Source organism: Onychostoma macrolepis, chromosome 15 (assembly GCF_012432095.1).
Source record: "Onychostoma macrolepis isolate SWU-2019 chromosome 15, ASM1243209v1, whole genome shotgun sequence".
NCBI classification, from domain to species: domain Eukaryota; kingdom Metazoa; phylum Chordata; class Actinopteri; order Cypriniformes; family Cyprinidae; genus Onychostoma; species Onychostoma macrolepis.
The window spans coordinates 11,891,594-11,911,592 of NC_081169.1; the positions used below are offsets into that span (position 1 = coordinate 11,891,594).

The window sequence follows — 19,999 nt, forward strand, 5'->3', positions numbered from 1 at the left end:
TACAAATCATATAAAAGAATTCTAAGTGATTATCATTAAAGCCAGACAATTTTGTTATTTTATTTTTTTACTATATAGTAACCTTTAATTTGGAGAAAGAGAAACTGGGGGGTGCTCACATTTGATTGGTCCAATTTCAGTTTGAGATCTCTAACTCAGAACATAACCTGCCCCGGAGCATTGCTATGGTAATAAATGCCGCTAAAAGCCAAGCCGCTTTCATGGTAACTAAAACTAAAACTGAAACTTACCTGGCTAGCCAGCAAATCGGGCTTCAAGGTACAAGCCCCTGTTCTGTTTAAGAGACAAACTAAGCTACATTTTGGATAGCCTGAGGGTGAGTACATTTTCAGCAAATTTTCATTTGAGGGAACTATTCTTTTAAGTATGTCGAACAATATGCAACAAACATTTCAAACAGTATCAGGCTATTGCTACACTGTGGCATAACCTCATTGCATTACATGTTTAATTAAGCAAGTGGCATATGGTTTTTCTGGCAAGAATTCCAGATTTCTGTGAAAATATTAGATGTTAAAATTCTGGTTGATACTGATGATTATGACCATTATTAAAATGACAATTTGTCTAAATGAATTTTTTTAAAACACTGAAAACTAAAATGAGTGAAAATGTTAACACTACAAATCACAACATTATAGTGTACAGTATGAAAAACTGAAACTATCATATATATATATATATATATATATATATGTGTGTGTGTGTGTGTGTGTGAGAGAGAGAGAGAGTGTGTGTATAATGTACTCTAAGTGGAAATGTAAGGATATTTCTGTATTTCTGGTTGGATATCGCATGATCTGCCAAATTTAAAAGGTTGACTGGGTATTATGAGATTATTATCAGAAAATCTGCATAATGCACACAGTATGCATACTACAGAAACCAAGTAGTAGGGCAATATGAACTGCAAGTATAGTCCCAAGTATAGAGAGAACAGAGACATTTTAAACAGTGAGTTTTAATGGCTATGACATTTCAAACACAACCAAGAACAGACAGACTGTGCTTTAATTGGCTACATTTCATAAGGAAGCTTGCAATTAGATGCTGTTTATTGTGCCTTCAAAAAACAAAAAAACGCTTTAATACAGGGGACCTTCACAGAAAATCCACTTAAATGTCATGTTTGAGATGGGAACAGATCAGTCATTCAACAACATCAAATATCAACAAGAAGGTGGGCGAAGACCTTTAAAGTATCAACTACAGACAACTGCATTAAAAATAAACAGCGGCAGCTACACAAAGAATAGATAGTGCCTTCTATACAAGGATATTAACATCAGCTTGTTCATGTATGCATATTTATCAGCACCCATAAGTAGAGAATCACAGCCGTACAGAACATATGGCCACGTAAAATGTGCAGTGTCTGTGGAAAAATAATAATAATAATAATAATACATCTACCAAAGTTATATTTATTCTAAGCTCTTGATTCTTGAAACAATATCCAAGGATAGAAGGAAATACATGATAAAATCTCAATAAAAGCAAATCAGAACAAAGTCGTGTTCACTTGCAGCTGCGGGGGTCAATCTAATCTCTAAATGTAACGGCAAAAGACAATCAACGTAAAAATCTGCATTTTACCATCAGCGCTGTAGTAAATGCAAGGCACCACAGGAGGAGGCGGCCGCTTCGAGATGGAGGGGCACGTATTAAAAGAAGTAAAATGTCAATACAAAGTACGCTTCTGTTGGAACAGTCTGACAGGAAGAGGAGAGAGAGCACGCCCGGAGGTCAAGGGCCAGATGGAGGTTCGGGTAACAGACTTCAAATGGGCTCTGGTTTGAGCTTCTCGGCCAGAAACTCACTAACAAACTGTTCTACCACGGCAGGTGTGATTTCCTCCACGTCTTTAACGTATTTGGCGCGGGCCGACATGTCCAGGATGGTGAGGAGAGGCGCGGCCTCAGGCAGGTTGGTGTAGTCCCTCAGGGAATCGCTCATATCATCCTGTCAGGAGATGAAAACATCAGTTGAAGAGATTATTATTGTCTGTGAAGAGCAAAATGACTGCAAAAAATTGAAGAAATGAACTGGAAATAACCACCATGTAGACTCAGGGAAACAAAAAAAACTGCATCAAGTGCAGTAGAAAGCGCTCGCTCTCTCAAAATCAGCATGATGCCACAGACAGGGGAGTCTCTTTCTACCCTATCCAGACCAGAGTTGAGAGCTCCTCTCACCCCCCACAGAGAGGGGGTCTCTGCTACAGCAGGGGAGGACCAGGAGGGGGTACAAAAACATCGCATCACCCACCTTGTTGCTTTTGAGGCACTACAACCCCAGGAAACTTCAGAGAGATGAATCACACTGTGTGAGTGTGGAATAAAAATTCCCATTATTCCAGATGGGGGGCCCTAAATATGTGTTTGTGGGGTAACAAAGGCAGGCGGAGTGATTTTATTTTCCAAATCTCTTCTGCAGTTATTCTTTAAGATGTGGTTAGAGCTTAATACCTAAGAAACCCTACGGCTTCATAAATGCTGCTTACCAAAATATACAAAAAAACTAATTTAACACATCCTACATGAATTAAAGAGTGTTTATGGTTTGGCAAGAATGCTTTTGTTCATATGTTGTCAGGGGCTAGGGGCTACACATAGTGCATCATGATTTATTGACAATTACATTTGTTCATTTAGCAGACACTTTTAAGTGATTACAACTTAACAGAAACAGAACAACCACATTAAAAACAACATTATAACATATAAAGTCTACTGTATCATATTTGATACATGAATTTCTAAAAACGTCCACCTTCAGGTAGTGATTCATTTGTCCATTTTGCCGTTAAATCTTTATTTATTTTTATAAAGTAAACATAAGAATAAATTGTATATTGTTAATATTTCAAGATTAACACCACCTTGACTGAAACACCACGAGTTTCCTTGATTATGCACTTTTTTTATGTTTATGTTGAAATGCGAGCATCAGTTATGACAAATGGAACATTTATTTGTTAATTTCTCAATCATAATCGGTTTGCATTGCATTATATGTTTTGCTCCCCACTATAAATCTACAGCGCTTTGATCATAAAACGAAGCATTTAAATATCATCTTACTAAGACATATTTTTGGGAGTGACAACTGATACTTATATGCATTTTATGCAAGTAGTTTGCTATATTATTAAAAATCATATTGATTTACAAACCAGTCATAAGTAGCACGCGTATATTTGTAGCAATAGCCAAAAATACATTGTATGGGTCAAAATGATCGATTTTCCTTTTATGCCAAAAATCATTAGGATATTAAGTAAAGATCATGTTCAATGAAGATATTTTGTAAATTTCTTACCATAAATATATCAAAACTTAATTTTTGATTAGTAATATGTATTATTTTGAACTTCATTTGGACAAATTTAAAGGCAAATTTCTCAATATTTAGATTTTTTTGCACCCTCGGATTTTCAAATAGTTGCATCTTGGCCAAATATTGTCTGATCCTAACAACCAATACATCAATGGAAAGCTTATTTATTCAGCTTTACGATGATGTCCAAATCGAAAAATTGACACTTACGACTGGTTTTGTGGTCCAGGGTCACATATAATACTATATGAGCCATAAAAGCCTGACCTATCAAATATTATACAAAACAACACAAATGCAAACTTTTAGATTTTCTATTATATCTTGATTAAAAATGGTTTCAACAAATTATATATCTCGCCTAAATACACTTTAAACAATTAGATTATTATTCATCTATTATTTATTCTATATATTTCTTTCATGTCAAGCTTTACAGAGCTGAAAGTGCCTGCTTTCTCCACCAAAAATAACTAACATCTTTCTAGAAGCAACGGGCCATTTCTTACTTCTCCGATTCAAACCGATTATCCTTCTCTCTGTAAAGTCGTCCAAATGAGTGCGTCTTGGAAAGAACTGCACAGTAATTTCACATGGAAGACATTACAACACAAGACATGGCTGCATTTTTGACCACAAGAGGGCAGTACAACAGTTTCAAAGAGATTTGGGTTCGTTTATTTCATCTCTGACTGGCTCGCAGTGAAACTATGAGCTATTCCACAGCAGTCCATGGATTAAACCACACAATCAGATCTTGGGCCCGTAAGAGAGTCGTCATGCCGTTTTTGCTACCTAAAAAGGACATGTAGGGCAACAGAAAGTTTGTGACCTCGACTTCAAACAAACCTACTAAGAGATGGAACGGCAGTACTGTTACAATGAAGAAAAGCTAAGCATTTTATTAAGTGGCTTTTTGAAATTTGAAGTCTAACATCATTGTTACTAACCTAAAAAATACGCTCAAGCAGTATGAAGGGTGGGGAATCAACCTTAGATGACTACAGATTTCCTGTTTTATGGAGCAGGAAAAGTAGATCACATGGGGTCACTGGTGGTTTTACCCATAATCACTTCCTTTTCCACGTTCCAGATGCATTCCACTGTCCGATGTGAACCCGCAACACACTGCATCGGATTAACTCGGAATGATCAACGAGAAAATCACTGCATCAGGCGAGACAATGGCTGTCAAAATGTGACGTGTATTACAACGCGAAAAGCCTGTTTCTGGGATTTGCGCTAAATGCTCTCTTGTAAAGATTGCGGACGGATAAAGATCAGTGAAAGCCGTCCATCAGCAGAAGCAAATATAGAGCGAAATGGAGTCTGTCAGTGTTACCCTTCCAGGCTTTTAGATATGAAAAGATTACATCTCTCAGGCTGTCTGCCTGTCTATGGTAAGCCATGCATCTTCTTTTGTGGAACAGCTAACCTTGTGTAAACTGTTCTTCAACCCTGGCGGCCCTTTGGCGCACACACATAGTTCCTCGCCGCCTCCAGCGCTGAGCTCTCCGTGTGGAGACAAAGGGTCAGCCTGTGGCTGCCTCCAGCTGCTAGCGTGATAAGGGCCAGTGTGTTTACCAAATTGCACCGGCCCTACAACGTGAAGTTAATTCTGCCTATTGTGGGCCTGTAGCATTCCATAAGCATTAGCCATCTGCTCATGCAAGCAGAGATATGGCTGTCTGATTGGCCAGCTCACTACGAACGGCCCGTGCTGATTGGTTATCTGAGAGCTCTGATCTGAACCCAACAGTGTTCTAGCTGTGCGCTGCACCAGACATTAGGTTCAAATAATTGCACATAGGAATTAAATAAAAGTCATCAGTGAAAGAATGTGTCTCGTTGCCAAGCTCTGATCGGGTATTGAGTCACTGATTAAAGGATTATTCTCAGTTAAATACAAATTATAGTGTAGCGACAGCATCTGAGGTACATTGGTTTATAAAAACAAAGAAAACATGGGTGGAAAATCCTTTAAAGAAATGTTCTGGTTTAAACCAAGTTAGGTTAAACCCAAACATAAATCATAAAATAAAATAAAAAAATATTGTGGGTTTTATTAGAAAATAAAAAGTTAAACATACACTATGTTGTTGTTATTTATTTTTTAATGTTTTTGAATCAAGGCTGAATTTATTTGACCACAAATACAGTAAAAATGGTAAAATTGTGAAGTATTATTACAATTGAACATAACTGTTTTTCATTTTAATATATTTTGAGATGTAATTTATTCCTGTGATGCAAAGCTGAATTTTCAGCATCATTATTACTCCAGTCTTCAGTGTCACATGATCCTTCAGAAATCATTCTAATATGCTGCTTGGCTGCTCAAGAAATGTTTATCATCATCATCAGTGTTGGAAACTGTTGTGCTGCTTGCTTAATATTTTTGTGGGAACTACAAAGGATTGTTTGATGAATTGAAAATTCAAAAGAACAACATTTATTCAAACAGTAATAAATAATTTTGCATATTTGCTGAATAAAAGTTAATTACTTAAAATCATTTACCAATCCCAAACTCTTGAACAGTGGTGACCATACACAAACACACATAATTTTGCGTTAATTATCTTAATATTTACTGATGTTCAACATACTTGATTTAGTTTGCTTGTGAAGGAATTCCACATGCTTTTCTTCTAAATAGCTGCTCAATGCAACAAGAAGTGTTCAGAGTTCAGGATAACAGGGCGTTTTCAACCTCTGAACACACACTTACTTTCTTATAGACTGAGATCCTACAGCTGGTCTGGGCCTCAGCAGGCTACAGTCTTAAACTGCATCTCATTTTACTACACTATCTGCACTAATTTGACAGTACTGGCCTGTACACATGAAGTTAATCTTAGATACTTATTTGCAGTTGATGTCTGGACTATGTTAAAAGTTAAATATGTTATGAAATGAAGAAAAATGAATAAATAAAGACCTGTTGAAAATGTGTTCCACATAATGGCTAAAGGAGTGTCTTCAATAGAGATTAAATTAAATCAACAGCATTAGTGACTTGCTGTCAGTTACCACAGGAAACAGTTTTGGCCCACAGTTTGAAACAAAAAAAAAAAACCCAACAACAGCATTTACAGTAATGAACCTCAAATTCTATGGGCAAAGGCATTGTGCCAGGATAAACTTAAATACACTGTTGCAAAAGTATCACCACAAGACTTAAACTTTAAAGTGTTAACATGAAACTAGTGTGATATAATAGCAAAGTATCATTGTATAATAATAAGTACTATCAGTTAAAATACAATAAAAAAAACAGACAAAAACTGAAAACAACAAAACGGCAAGACAAGACAAAAAAACACCACAGCAAAAAAGCAAAGCAAACAAAAACAACATATCAACAAAAAAACAAGACAAAACAACCAAAAACAAAACAGTAAAATCAAAAAAACTAAACAAAACACAGCAAAACAAAGCAAACATACAAGACAAAACAGTCAATCAAAAAATAAAAAAGACAAAACAAAACTAACAAGCAAAACTAAACCAAACAACAACACAGCAAAACAAAAATAGTTTAAAATGAAGGTTTAAAATATCAGACACCGCTTAATAACATGTGCAGCGAATGCCTGAAACTCAAACCATGGCATAGCCAAATGCCATCCTGAGGATCTGCCATTTCAGGGTGTGCCACACACACAGAAAGACTGAACAGTGGCAAGTTAAAGTGAGAAGGGCAAAGGAAAGAAAGGGGCTGCTAATCGTCTATTAATTACAGCTGCCCTCGCTCTCTACATGACTTCCATAAAGGTCACAAAGAGAAAATAGGAGATAAGAGTTATGAAAATGTTGGCTTTCCTCCCTCTTAGCATGCAGGCTTGAAAGATGAAGAGGTGATCAGGGAGATGAAAAAAATATTTAAAAAAAAAATATCGAGGGAGGGGGAGAAAGAAAGAGAGAGAAGGGCACAGCTGTTTTGGCACCCTCTGGGTTTGAGGCTTGTGCTACATGTGCTTGCCATTCAACTGCAGCTCCTTTTATTTACTGCATGTACATGTTGGTGATTGCAGGCCGCCCTCCCGAAGGATTGTTTTACACAAATATACAGAAACAGATGGCACATCACACTTGTGTGCAAAAGCAAGCAAACATTCTGATTGTTGTGGCAGCGAAGAAAAAAACGTTTTCAAAATCTCACTCAAAGCCTGGAAGAAACAGTTCACTCAAAGAATGGAAAATCTGTCATTATTTACTCACTTTCATTTTGTTGCAAACCTGTATGACCTTTTTATTTTCGAAAGGCTGAATTTTGAATAAAGTACTGTTCACTCTTGAATTTATGCATTAGAATAAAGTTTATTCACTTTAGAATAAACTTCTAAAGTGAAATGTTAGATTTATTTGACAGGCCTAAATATGGTCGCATGATACTCAAGAAAAAGGTGTTGTGCGATAATCCGATAATGCATTATGCGGAATTCCATATGCAATACGATAATGTAAAATAATTTTAAAATTATATTTAATTTGATTTCAATTCTGAAAATAATGTGACCAACATACATTATTATTATTATTATTACGCTAAATTGTTTGCAGCAGCTGCGAGTACCTTGGGTTGACAATGTCTTAACCTATAATAAAAACACAAAGCTAAGCAAAACAAAACAACACACACGCCAAGTAACAGTCACATACGCAGGCTATTCTTTGCATAAAACTATGACTTTTCATAACATTTTTAAGAATTCAAAATTATTGAAAGACGTTGCAAAATGAATAGCGCAATTTGTACATTTGCAATATTTCAATATAAACTGCACAAGCCTAGACTAAAATTGAACCGTATCCAGTGAACCGCTGCAGACTGAGTCAGTCTGGATCAGTTTGATTCATGAACGAATCATTCAGACCGAAACGGATTCAAAGAAAGATCTGAACCAGTAGATGAGGTAAGTAAATAAATGACAAACTTTCATTTCTGGGTGAACTTCACCTAATTGTTTGATTACACACAAATGGACAAACGTACCTCTCCAGCGACAAAAAAGAGCAGTGGCGTCTCCTCCTCCTTTGCCTTGTATTTGGCCATGATCTTCTCTGCGATTGGCTGGATGAGCTCCTTGGCCGGCTCCAGCTCTCCCTCTTCCTCAGCATCTAAATGAGAGGTTAAAAACAGTGAGATAAGAGGGGAAGATGATGAATGAGCATAGTAGTTAGAAAAGGGAAGTGAGGAGTCAATAGGCTTCGAGTGCTCCATCTCACCTACGAACAGAACCAGGCAGGGCCCTTCATGCAGCTGCACGGCGTTGGATTCGCTGAGCTCCAGCACGGGTCGTGGGTGCCATGGGAAGAACCGACAGTCGGGGTCATTGAGAATCTCCACCCGCCCCTGTCGCGTGATCATGTGACCCTCTGTGTCCAGAAAAATCAGTGTGGGGATACCTGGAAAAGGTTAAACAACAAAAAACTGTATAACAATATTCTTTATACTTATTTAAAATAAAGATATGATTCAATAGTGCCACAAGCAAAAAATTACTTTAAAATTGAATGTCACATTTATTAAACATCAAATAGGTTATAATTGGCTGCAATTTAGTGTAATTATAGGATTCAAGCCTACAATGTTAAATCTAATCAATCAAATTTATTAATATATACACTGCCATTCCAAATATCTAATTACATTATTCAGCAAAGACGCATTAAATTGATCAAAAGTGACAGTACAGACACTTGTAATGTTACAATAGATATCCATTTCAAATAAATACAGCAAATCAGCATATTAGAACGATTTCTGAAGAATCATGTGACCGTGAAGACAGGAGTAATGATACTGAAAACTCACAGGAATAAATTACATTTGAAAATGTATTCAAAATAAAAAAATAAAGTGTAATATTTCACAATATTACGGTTTTTACAGTATTTTTCATTAAATAAAGCAAGCCTTGGTGATCACAAGAGACTATTTACATTATTATTCTTTCAAAAATCACTTAAACAGTAGTGTCCTATGGTTCATGTTAGTTCATTATAAATAATGTTAACATACTACTTATAAAAATTAAGTGTCAGACTTACTGTAAAATTAACAATAACTTACAATTGTGTTAAACTTATTGTAAAATGTTCATAATATGTTACTGTATTTAAAAAACGTTTTTACATTTTATTGAAAAGCTGCTGGTGGTGGAAAAGTTGTTAGTGTGCCACTTTTTGGTCGACTAGTCACAAATTGGTGATTAAATTAAAGGACGACTCATTTTATTACTTCGTATTATTGTTTTTGACATGCGTTACCATGTTTAATGGTACAGTAAGTGGAGCTGAACTGCTTTAAGCTACACAAAGGTCCTCCACACCCCAAGCACAAGACCAGCACACAAAGGCACAGGCCGACGGCCTGTGGTCACACCGATCTCTCTGTACGGCCGTCCTCTCTCAAATCCTCTTTGAGATAGAAATCTGACTGCAGTATTAGTAGCCTTATCAGACTCACACAGCGACTTCAGGCTGGAGGTGGAGGAACGGGGGGAGTCAGTATCAACTCATCCAAGATGAATTCCACACATTCCAGGCCGGATAGGCATGAAGCCAGTACTTTCCCTCTCAATGCATCCACTCCCAATGGAGAGACGACGACAGCAAAACCAAAAAGACTTTTTTGACTGTTAAAGGGGTCATATGATACCTGGTCCAGAGTTTTTGGGCACACTGTTTTACACGCTGATTATAGCAGAAAGATTTATTTTAAAGATTTAAATTCTGTCATTATTTATTAGATGCCATTCAAAGCACAAAGGAAGACAATATTATGAAGAACGTCTTCATAATGTGTTTTTTGTCCATACAGTGAAAGTCGATGTTGGTCCAGTGTTGTTTTGGACCCCATCGACTTCCATTATAGGTCTAGAAACAGTTAATACTCTTGAGAATGCTTCTTTTGTGTTTTCAGAATTGTTTTTTATCCTGAGCGAGAGCGAGAGGTGGGGAACAGTAATAGTAAAGTAAACTTGATTAGCCGCCCACATTCCTGAGGTCCTACAGCTCAGTTTGCAGTTCCTGGCAGGGTCAGCTGTATCCAGCGAGGGCCAACGTGACATCCAACCACACGCTGTTACATCAAACAAAAGCACTTCCACCTGAGCCAGAGTTAAAGTCCACAGACGTACCTTGGATTCCATAGAGTCTGTTGAGTCGTGACCGTCTGGCCTCGTCTGTGTACGGCACCGCCAACCACGGCATCTCGCTAAAATACTGCGTAAATGACTCCTCTGACCTGCACCACAAAACACAAGGTGTTTCAATCTTCATTGTGTGTTTCAAGTGTCCTCCAACTGTCAAATAATCAAACATATTGGAAATGAGCAACAAGTATGTACGATTTTATGTGTGGAAGTTAAGAATGCACAATATATTGGTGTCAGTTAATGGCAAATATTAAGAGATTTTTATTTATTGCTATCAACTGATATTGTATATATCTGTATATAGACCGATACTGGATATTTAATTGTGCTCATATTCATTATAGCCATTGCGATTATCAAAACCTCACTTTAAGTTAATCTCTAAATACACTTAATTATTACATTTAAATAACACACTGTTAAATCCATTTTCATGCTGTACATTTTAATATTAATACACACTGAATATCTGGAATTAAAATTAATATCTGGAAATGCACAGAATTTTTTAGGATTTTGAAGAAATAACGTGTGTGTGTGTGTGTGTGTGTGTGTAAACAATATAATTTGTAATTAGTGTTTTTATTAGGGTTTTATTTTTTATTGAGACAAAACAATGTAGTTGTAATTTTACTGTGTTGTAAAATGCTTGTAATTAATATTTTGCCCATTTATCGGTTATCATAACATGAAAATCATGAAGATCAGTATTTTAATAATTAGTGCATCTAATAACTAGTGAAAGTATAAACAAAAATTGTCTAAAATCTGAGACCACACCAAATATTTGGGAAATTAAATTACATTTAAACCTGGAAATAATCTTTTTTAAAGGATTTTTAAGAAATGAAAAATAGAAATGCTAAGACAAAATTAATCCACTGAAATTGTTACGTGTGCGTGTGTGTTTTTGTGACAAATGAGGACAAATGTGTAATGACAAGGGTATGACAAGGAGAAGGTGACTTCAGGACATTACCCCATGTCCCCACTTTTCAAAACGCTTATAAATCACACAGAATGGAGTGTATTGAAAATCTGAAATAGCACAAAGTTTCCTGTAAGGGGTAGGGTTAGGTGTAGGGCAATAGCACATACAGTTTGTACAGTATAAAAAAAAAAACATTACACCTATGGGATGTCCCCACTTTTCACAAAAAATAACGTGTGTGTGTGTGTGTGTGTGTGTGTGTGTGCGCTTGCGCATGTTTCTTACCTATCAGCACTGACAAACACAATCTCAAATTTCTGCCCTGATTCTTTCACTTTCCGGTATGATTCCACCAACACTCGGGTTAGACTGCGACAAGGAGGACACTGTGAAAGAAAACACACACATAAACACATACATAAGTTATTGCGCGATCTCCTGAAGGGTTTCTGATAATAAACAGCACTTAGTGGCCTTGTGAGCGCCCAGAGCACTTAATATTACTCTCCCTGCAGTCCAGCACTCCTTCAAGAAAAAAAACCCCAACAAAACAAATGTGACTAGGGCCTGGAAGAGCTTTTAAACTCATCCTGTCTTTTATGGCTTGGAGGCATTTTGTACAGCATGTTTTTCTCTTTTCACAGGAGTGCTAGATACAGCCTGACATGCTTCACTCAGCTCTCTAGCCCCGTGTAGACTTTGACTACCGGCAGGCCCACACTGAGCGAAAGCTCAGCAGATTTACACACAACTCAAACGCCTGTCATTCACAAAGTTTAAACATCCTCCGGCCCTTCTGGCTTTCTCTATCAAATATTTAGGTAGATCTGATTAACGCTCCCAAATACTAGTATGCTTGTAGTAATCATTTATCATATTTAAATCCTTTCCACCGATTTTAATAAACGTTTTAGAATGTTACAACCAAAAATGTTGACTTTTCAAAGATGATGTAAAGTATGGATCAGCCAAATGTGGCATTAAAAGGATAGTTCACCCAAACAATGAAAACTGCATCATCATTTACTCACTCTTATGTTGTTACAAGCCCGTATTCTTTTTATTTTACTGTGGTATGAAACAAAAGCAGATATTCTAAAGACTGTTTTGGTTCCCATTGACTTTGTATGGACAAAAATACAATGGAAGTCAATGGGAACTGAAACCTTTTGGCTATTAACATGCTTCTTTTATGTTACACAGAAGTCAGCAACATGAGGTTTGCAAGGACATGAGGGTGAGTTATTGATGACAGAATTTCATTTTCAGGTGAACTATCCCTTTAAGATATTCATATTAATGAGCCAGCCAATCAGGCTTCGTAGACCATTTCAGTCTGGAGAAAAAAAAAAAATTAAACATTTCACTCCCATTAAGCAAACTCTCCCTCTGTTTCCCTGAGGTTATTTGAGGTCATTTTCAAATAAAAGAAAAAAAAAAAAAGTAAGGCATTAGTATATCAACGGAAACAATACATCCAGGCACACTTAGTCTTATAAAAGTCACTTTAATAGAGGTTCACTTTATACTGGTTAGGAACGAGGAATGCGGTGCTGGAATAATAAACTGAAATATATAGCCTGGTTTTGTGGCTCATCTTCACAATTTGTCTGGGTTTGGAAAAGGGGGGAACTGGAAAAACAAGCTCCTGCTACTGTGGCTGCAGCTCTGTGGACTGGCACAAGCAGTGCCCGTGTTTGCCGAGACCCAGAGAAACGCTGTCAGTCAGGAGACCGTTCCTCTGTGAATGTGAATGAGTGCGTCACGTACTGGCCTGAGAGTTAGGTTTCAGATGGTGGGAAACCCAAGAGGAGCAGTAGTGCCCACTGTAACGCCACTCAACTTTGATATCCGATTCATGAAAAAACTGACTCTTATGAAATGATTCTTTTGAAAGAGTCAATCAGAAAGATTCATGAAAAATCCTCAAACTTGCACATGAGTTATTAGAGGTTTGAATTAGACTCATTATACTGTCTCGCTCATTGAATCATGAGTCATTTTTTGGTTATTTTCAATTTAAAATGTTTCTGTAATTTATACCAATTACTTACCCTTTGTTATTTTAGTATCAGTGAGATATTATAGTTTGTAATTTTTAGTTTATATTCCATTTTCATTTTAAATTTTAAGCTTTAGTTATTTTGATGTTTTTTGTCATTTGTAGTAGTTTTAAAGTGTCTATATAGTTTTTATTAATTTTTAGTTAAAATAAATTAAAATGAGAAACGTTGCCTTCACATCTAGCTGAAATAAAATGTTGTTTCATTAATATATTCTTTAAGTTTTATTTCATTTTTTAATTTAGATTTTTTTGTTTTGTTTGTTAAACTAAATTAAAATGCTATAATATAAATAAATATATATAATTTATTTATATTATAGCATTTTATTTTAATTTAACAAAAAAAAAAAAAATGTTCCCCTCTAATTACTTTTAGTTACCTACAGTATTAATAACCCTGTTACTAACATAACTTGGTTACTGCAATAAACTTATAATGATATTCTTAGAAAAACATACAAGTATTTAAGAAAAATACTTGTTTAAGATGTGAGATCTGATTGTACAGGTTAAAACGACCGTGATTTTGTTTCCAAAGTACAGCTAGGTTAGAAACACTAACACAGAGCACTCACCCAGTGTGCAGAGAAGTAAACCCCCACATAGGATCCCTCCAGGGCACTGCTGTCTGTCGTCTGTCGGTTGTTCCTGAGCAAGGGCCCGGCCACCACCTCCGCAAAGGGCTTCGGCCCCCAGGGGAACTCCAGGCCTGCAGGACGGGTGGGAGCAGAGCAGAGGCAGGACTCTGATTACTGTCACACAATCCTCCTTTCACTGCCAGCACAGCACATGCATATGTCATTCATATATTTATAATACACACGAGTCTCTCCTCTGGATCCCGACAGCACATGGATATCAAACGCTGTGACAGAGGCGATGGGAGATGATGCAAATATCAAGTCTTAATGTGAGATGGAAGTTACATTTCCCATACTGCAACAGAAATTTGAGTTGGGGCGCTCGTTCTACATTTCTCCTAAATATTACATAAGTAATTAAAAATGTATACCATCATTAGCAACCAAATCAATCATTCAATAGAACTCAAATTCGCGACTGAATCAATCAGATTCCTGAATGAAATGGTCATAATTCCAATCAGTATGATTCATTCACTCCTTTCTCACATTCAACTCACTGAATCAATCACTAATTATGAATAAATCAGTCTGATTTGCATCAATATGTTTACTGAAATGACAGAATTTGGATCATGATGATCAAAATCAGCGAGTGATTCATTTAATAAGTTAATAAGTTCAACTCACTGAATCAATCACTCAATTTCATAAACGAATCAGTCTGATTTGCAAATAGGGACCATGTTTCATGGGGGAAAATTGATCCGGTTGTAGTGATTCTTGAGTTGATAGCTCACTGGCGGGATGTTTATCAGAGAATTATGACTTAAATATTGGTCTGTTTGTCACACAAATCCATTTTATTAAAAGGACCACTTTTATGATGCTTTTCCATGTTTTTTTTTTGTGCCATTTTGGAACTTAAAGGGATAGTTCACCCAAAAATGAAAATTCTGTCACTAATTACTCACCCTCAAGTTGTTCCAAACCCGTAAGACCTTCGTTCATCCTCGGAACACAAGTTAAGATATTTCTGATGAATTCCGAGAGTTTTCTGACCCTGCATAGACAGGAAAGATACTACCACGATCAAGGTCCAGAAACGTAGCAAGGACATCGTTCAAATAATCCATGTGACATCAGTGGCTCAACCGTAATTTTACGAAAGCTACAAGAATACTTTTTTTGCACAAAGAAAACAAAAATAACGTTATTCAACAATTCGTCTCCTCTGCGTCACCCTAGCGCCATTCCGGAGAGTATCCACTGAACGTAAACAACGTAAGCTGTTCTGTGGGAGCTGTGCCGCACGGATACATTGTTTAAGCTTTGTTCTGAATGAAAACAACGTATCCACGTGATGCTGCATACGTTGTTTATGTTCAGTGGATGCTCTCTAAAATGGCGCCAATGTGATATGGAGGAAACGAATTGTTGAATAAAGTCATTATTTTAGTTTTCTTTGCACACAAAAAGTGTTCTCGTAGCTTTGTAAAATTACAGTTGAACCACTGAAGTCACGTGGATTATTTTAAACGATGTCCTTGCTACGTTTCTGGACCTTGATCGTGGTAGATCCCTTGCAGTCTATGGGAGGGTCAGAGATCTCGGATTTCATCAAAAACATCTTAATTTGTGTTCCGAAGATGAACAAAGGTCTTACAGGTTTGGAACGACATGAGGGTGAGTAATTAATGACAGAATTTTCATTTTTGGGTGAACTACCCATTTAACAACATGGTCACAGAACAAAAGTGTCTTTATTCTTTGTTACAGGCTTTATTAGTCAGAAAGGACAAAAGCACTGGGCTGTTGCTGCGCTTTGAAACTCCCACACATTCAGCCGGGGCCTTTTGTTATGTCAAGGGCCCCTTCCAACCCTCTGCCCTCTGATCCTGCTCCTGTACTGGCTACTGTGCACATGTTCACACAGTCACACTGTACAAACACACCGGATATTCCCCATCCACACATGCTTTCAAACAAAAGCTCTTGACCATTTCATCACATAGAGAGCAGAGTCATCAATCCTGCGTGCCGGTGTTTGAGAACGACACACAGTTCATTTTTCACTCTTACTGCTGGTAAGTGCTGGAGCCGAGGCTCATTAAGCCAAGGAGGTGAATCTGTCATGTTGATCACCTGACAAATTCCACCATAAGAACGTTTTTACGAAAATGCAGTGGCTCCCTGCCTTTCCAGGCAAATCAAACGCCTTTCTTTCACCTGCAGAAAGTTGCATGACACCACTCAAGCGAGCTGAGGGCTATCAAACGCTTGGAGCTCTTCAAATATCGTTACCACACAGACAGGTGAAGAGCAGCGAAGGACAACCATGTACCGTGGTGCCAAGTCAAGTATGCAATGTGAGTTCCTGAGCATGTGAAATTCAAGTTAAAGGGATAGTTCACCTCAAAATAAATGATTTACTCTCTGACATGTTGTTCCAAACCTGTACAACTTTCTTCTGTGGAGCACAAAAGTAGTAGTTTTGGAGAATTCTCACAAAGGTTGTTTCCGACATGTAGTAATGTTATTTATATAGTGAACTCAGACTCATGACTGAATGATTTGGATATTTATTGAAAAGAACTGGCTCATATGAAATGAATCAAGCTCACTAAATCAATGATTCAGTTATCAAATTTTGGTCTGTTAGTCACACTATCATATGGCTTAAGAAGATTTGGAATATATAGTTTATGGATCATAAAAGCAGTCCATATAACTTGTGCACTATATATTTTTTTAAAGACAACAAATAGTTTCAAGTTGTTAAGCTTTAAATTTAAGAACTACTGTGACCGGATCACTGTGTCCTTGAAATGATTCAAGAACTAATCAGTCAGATTCGCAAACAAAACTTTTAAGTCTAATTCGTGAACCTGACCAATCAAAATCAATCAAGAAAAACAATCTACAATTCTCAAGATTCAATCTACAATTATTCACTTAGCAGACACTTTTATCCAAAGCGACTTACAAATGAGTAACATCAGTAAGTATGTTTCCATCCAAAGTTGCGAATTTAACTTATGCACAAAATTGGAATATTGCATAAAACATTTACAAATAAAAGCACTGTTTCCATCCAACGAGTCAAAAGTAGGAGAAGCCACTGAATATAATACATTTTCATTTATAGTAAATTACGTGCGCCTCAGAATAAGCAGACAAAACACAACAAATGCAGTCTTTGCTTTTCGAAGGTGGATGCCTGCTGTTTGGGAACGCAGTCATGTAAGGAAGTTCTGGGAGGCAATTACACAGAAATACTTTGACGACAGACTTCTCTCAGGCATTTCAGAACGACCAAGACAACATTTGAGATGCTGTGCAACAAGATTGGTTCGCTGGTTAGTCAAGTTATCCCGTCCCATCGTGCAAAGCCAAATGACTTTAATGCGTATGGAGGAATTTATTCTGTAAATGCGTTTCCACCATAGTTTATGGTTATTTTTTCTTATTGGATAAAAAGTTTATTCGACTCGATTATGAGCATAAGTTATTTTTTAATATGCATTTTTAGAATCTATGCGCATCTTGGCATTTCCAACCAGTGTGTTTTATGCGATATTCCAAAATGCATGTAAAATTAGGTGGATGGAAACAGCTAGGGCTGCAACTAACGATTATTTTAATAATCGATTAATCTGTCGATTATTTTTTCGATTAATCGATGAATCGGATTTTTAAAAAAAAAGCATTCATTTCCAACCCTTTATTCAAAAACAGAACTAAAATCTTTAGAAAGTGCACAAACGTGTTGCTCCTTGAACATTAAATTAAATAATTTAACAACACTGCGTCGTTAGCGTTGGTATTGTATCAGACACCTGCACTTAACATTATATGAAAATCAAGCTCAAATGGAGTTAATGTTTTTGACCAGAGAATGACGGAGATGGAGTGTTTTGTCTGTCGTTAGAACGGCTGTAACTGTTATGCAGTGCATAAGTGCATTAAGCTTTCATCAACTTTACAGGTTATATAACTTTGATTGTAGCTATATGGGCGCTTAGTTTTTCTTGTTGTTTAATACACTTGGCCAAAATCTCAAATTAAGCGCTTATGCACATAATGCACAGGATATTTAAAACGTATATAGACAGCAAATAACTAATTCTTCTCCACTCTTCAAACACACAAAAACATTATCCTTTACTGACATAGTGTTTGAGTAAAGAAAACGCTGTACTATTCAAACACCAATTATTTATTCACCCTTGCATTGCGAAAAAGCAGAGATCTCATCTTCTCCAGGCTGTGCGCGTCAATCTGAACGGAGGCGGGTGAAGTTACGAGGTCTCGCTGAGAGCTCGATGATCCAATGGCGTTACAGTTTTACTGACAAGTTATTTTAATGCTTATCATTGGTTTACTATTTTTAAAACTCTCTGATTTAAAATAATAAAACGAATTATAAGCGACTCAAGTTTGGATAATTTTTCACAGCACCTGACTGGGCTAGGGTATGGCAACTTCCATACTCTGCCATACGCAAACGCCGCCCCTGCTCCCACACCTTGGATGACTTGGGTCGCACGGATTTCTCTGCCTCCGCCATGTATCTTTCCTCTACTTCCGCTCGTTTTTTTTTTTTTTTTTTTACTTTGTTTTTTATTTATGAGGCGCCAAACTCTGCTAGCATCCGTGCGCGAGAGAGACTGAGTGTGTTCACTCCGCTCCGCTCAACTAAAGTTTTTTTTTTTTTTAATAATCAAACGTCTCCGCGTCGCGCGACACAACGAATCGATTATGAAATTCGTTGCCAACGCTTTTAGTAATCGATTTTTATCGATTTAATCGATTCGTTGTTGCAGCCCTAGAAACAGCTATTAGCAATTTGACTGAAAAAAAAGTGTTTGCAGACTATCAAAGAGTAAAATTTGAAAGGCTACATGTATTGTAGCCTTTCTTTGCTTAAACTGTTATGTATAAGCCGACTGTGGTATACGCTAGTTTACGTTAAAACTGAACTTTGGCCTTAACGACAAAGAAACAGAACAACAAATAAACTGCTGAAGGCACAACAACGACAGATGCCTGCACCGACGCATACTTGAGTGAGGGGGTAAACAACTGTAGTTGAGTACAAATTAGTGCTGTCAAACGATTAAATCGCAATAAATCGAATCCAAAATAAAAGTTTGTTTTACGTAATGTGTGTGTGTACATTTATTATGTATAAATACACACACATGCATGTATATATTTAAGAAAAATTTTATATTTGTGTTAAATATACTTGTATATAATATAAATTATGTAAATATATACACACACACACATGTAAATATTTTAAATATATATACTGTGTGTGTGTGTGTGTGTGTGTGCGCACGTTTTTGTGAAAAGTCAGGACATAGATTTGTATAATGACAAAGGTATGACAGGTATTACAAGGTGAAGGTGACATCTCAGGACATTGACCCATGTCCCCACTTTTCAAAACGCTTATAAATCACTCAGAATGAGGTTTATTTGGGGAAAGTTGACATGCACAGTCTCCTGTAAGGGGTAGGTTTAGGTGTAGGGTTGTTGTAGGGCAATAGCACAAACAGCAAGTACACTATAAAAACCATTACGCCTATGGAATGTCCCCACTTTTCACAAAAACGAACGTGTGTGTGATAGATATAGATATAGATGTATATATACACACACACACACACACACAATAAATATACACAGTACACACACACACACATATTACGTAAACAAAAACTTATTTTGGATGCGATTAATTGCAATTAATCGTTTGACAGCACTAGTACAAACACATTTTATCATCATACCTTCTGGAGAGAAATAGTGCAGGCACCTGACAAAAATGAAACTTTCTAGTGCGAATGTGTCGACCGCCTGCGTTTGTACACAACATCATTCCCCT

At 36.8% G+C, this 19,999-nt stretch overlaps 1 protein-coding gene across 1 annotated transcript in view; it reads right to left on the reverse strand.

Moving 5' to 3' along the window:
• Positions 1-964: 964 nt before the first annotated feature.
• Positions 965-19,999, reverse strand: part of nxn (nucleoredoxin) — an 80,704-nt gene continuing 61,669 nt past the window's right edge. Inside the window, exons 3-8 of the mRNA XM_058744420.1 lie at positions 14,098-14,231; positions 11,743-11,843; positions 10,509-10,615; positions 8,593-8,772; positions 8,360-8,484; positions 965-1,983 (exon numbers count right to left, since the gene is read on the reverse strand). Coding sequence (XP_058600403.1) covers positions 1,801-1,983; positions 8,360-8,484; positions 8,593-8,772; positions 10,509-10,615; positions 11,743-11,843; positions 14,098-14,231 — 830 coding nt within the window. The 3' untranslated portion in view covers positions 965-1,800. The remainder of the gene's footprint in view (positions 1,984-8,359; positions 8,485-8,592; positions 8,773-10,508; positions 10,616-11,742; positions 11,844-14,097; positions 14,232-19,999) is intronic.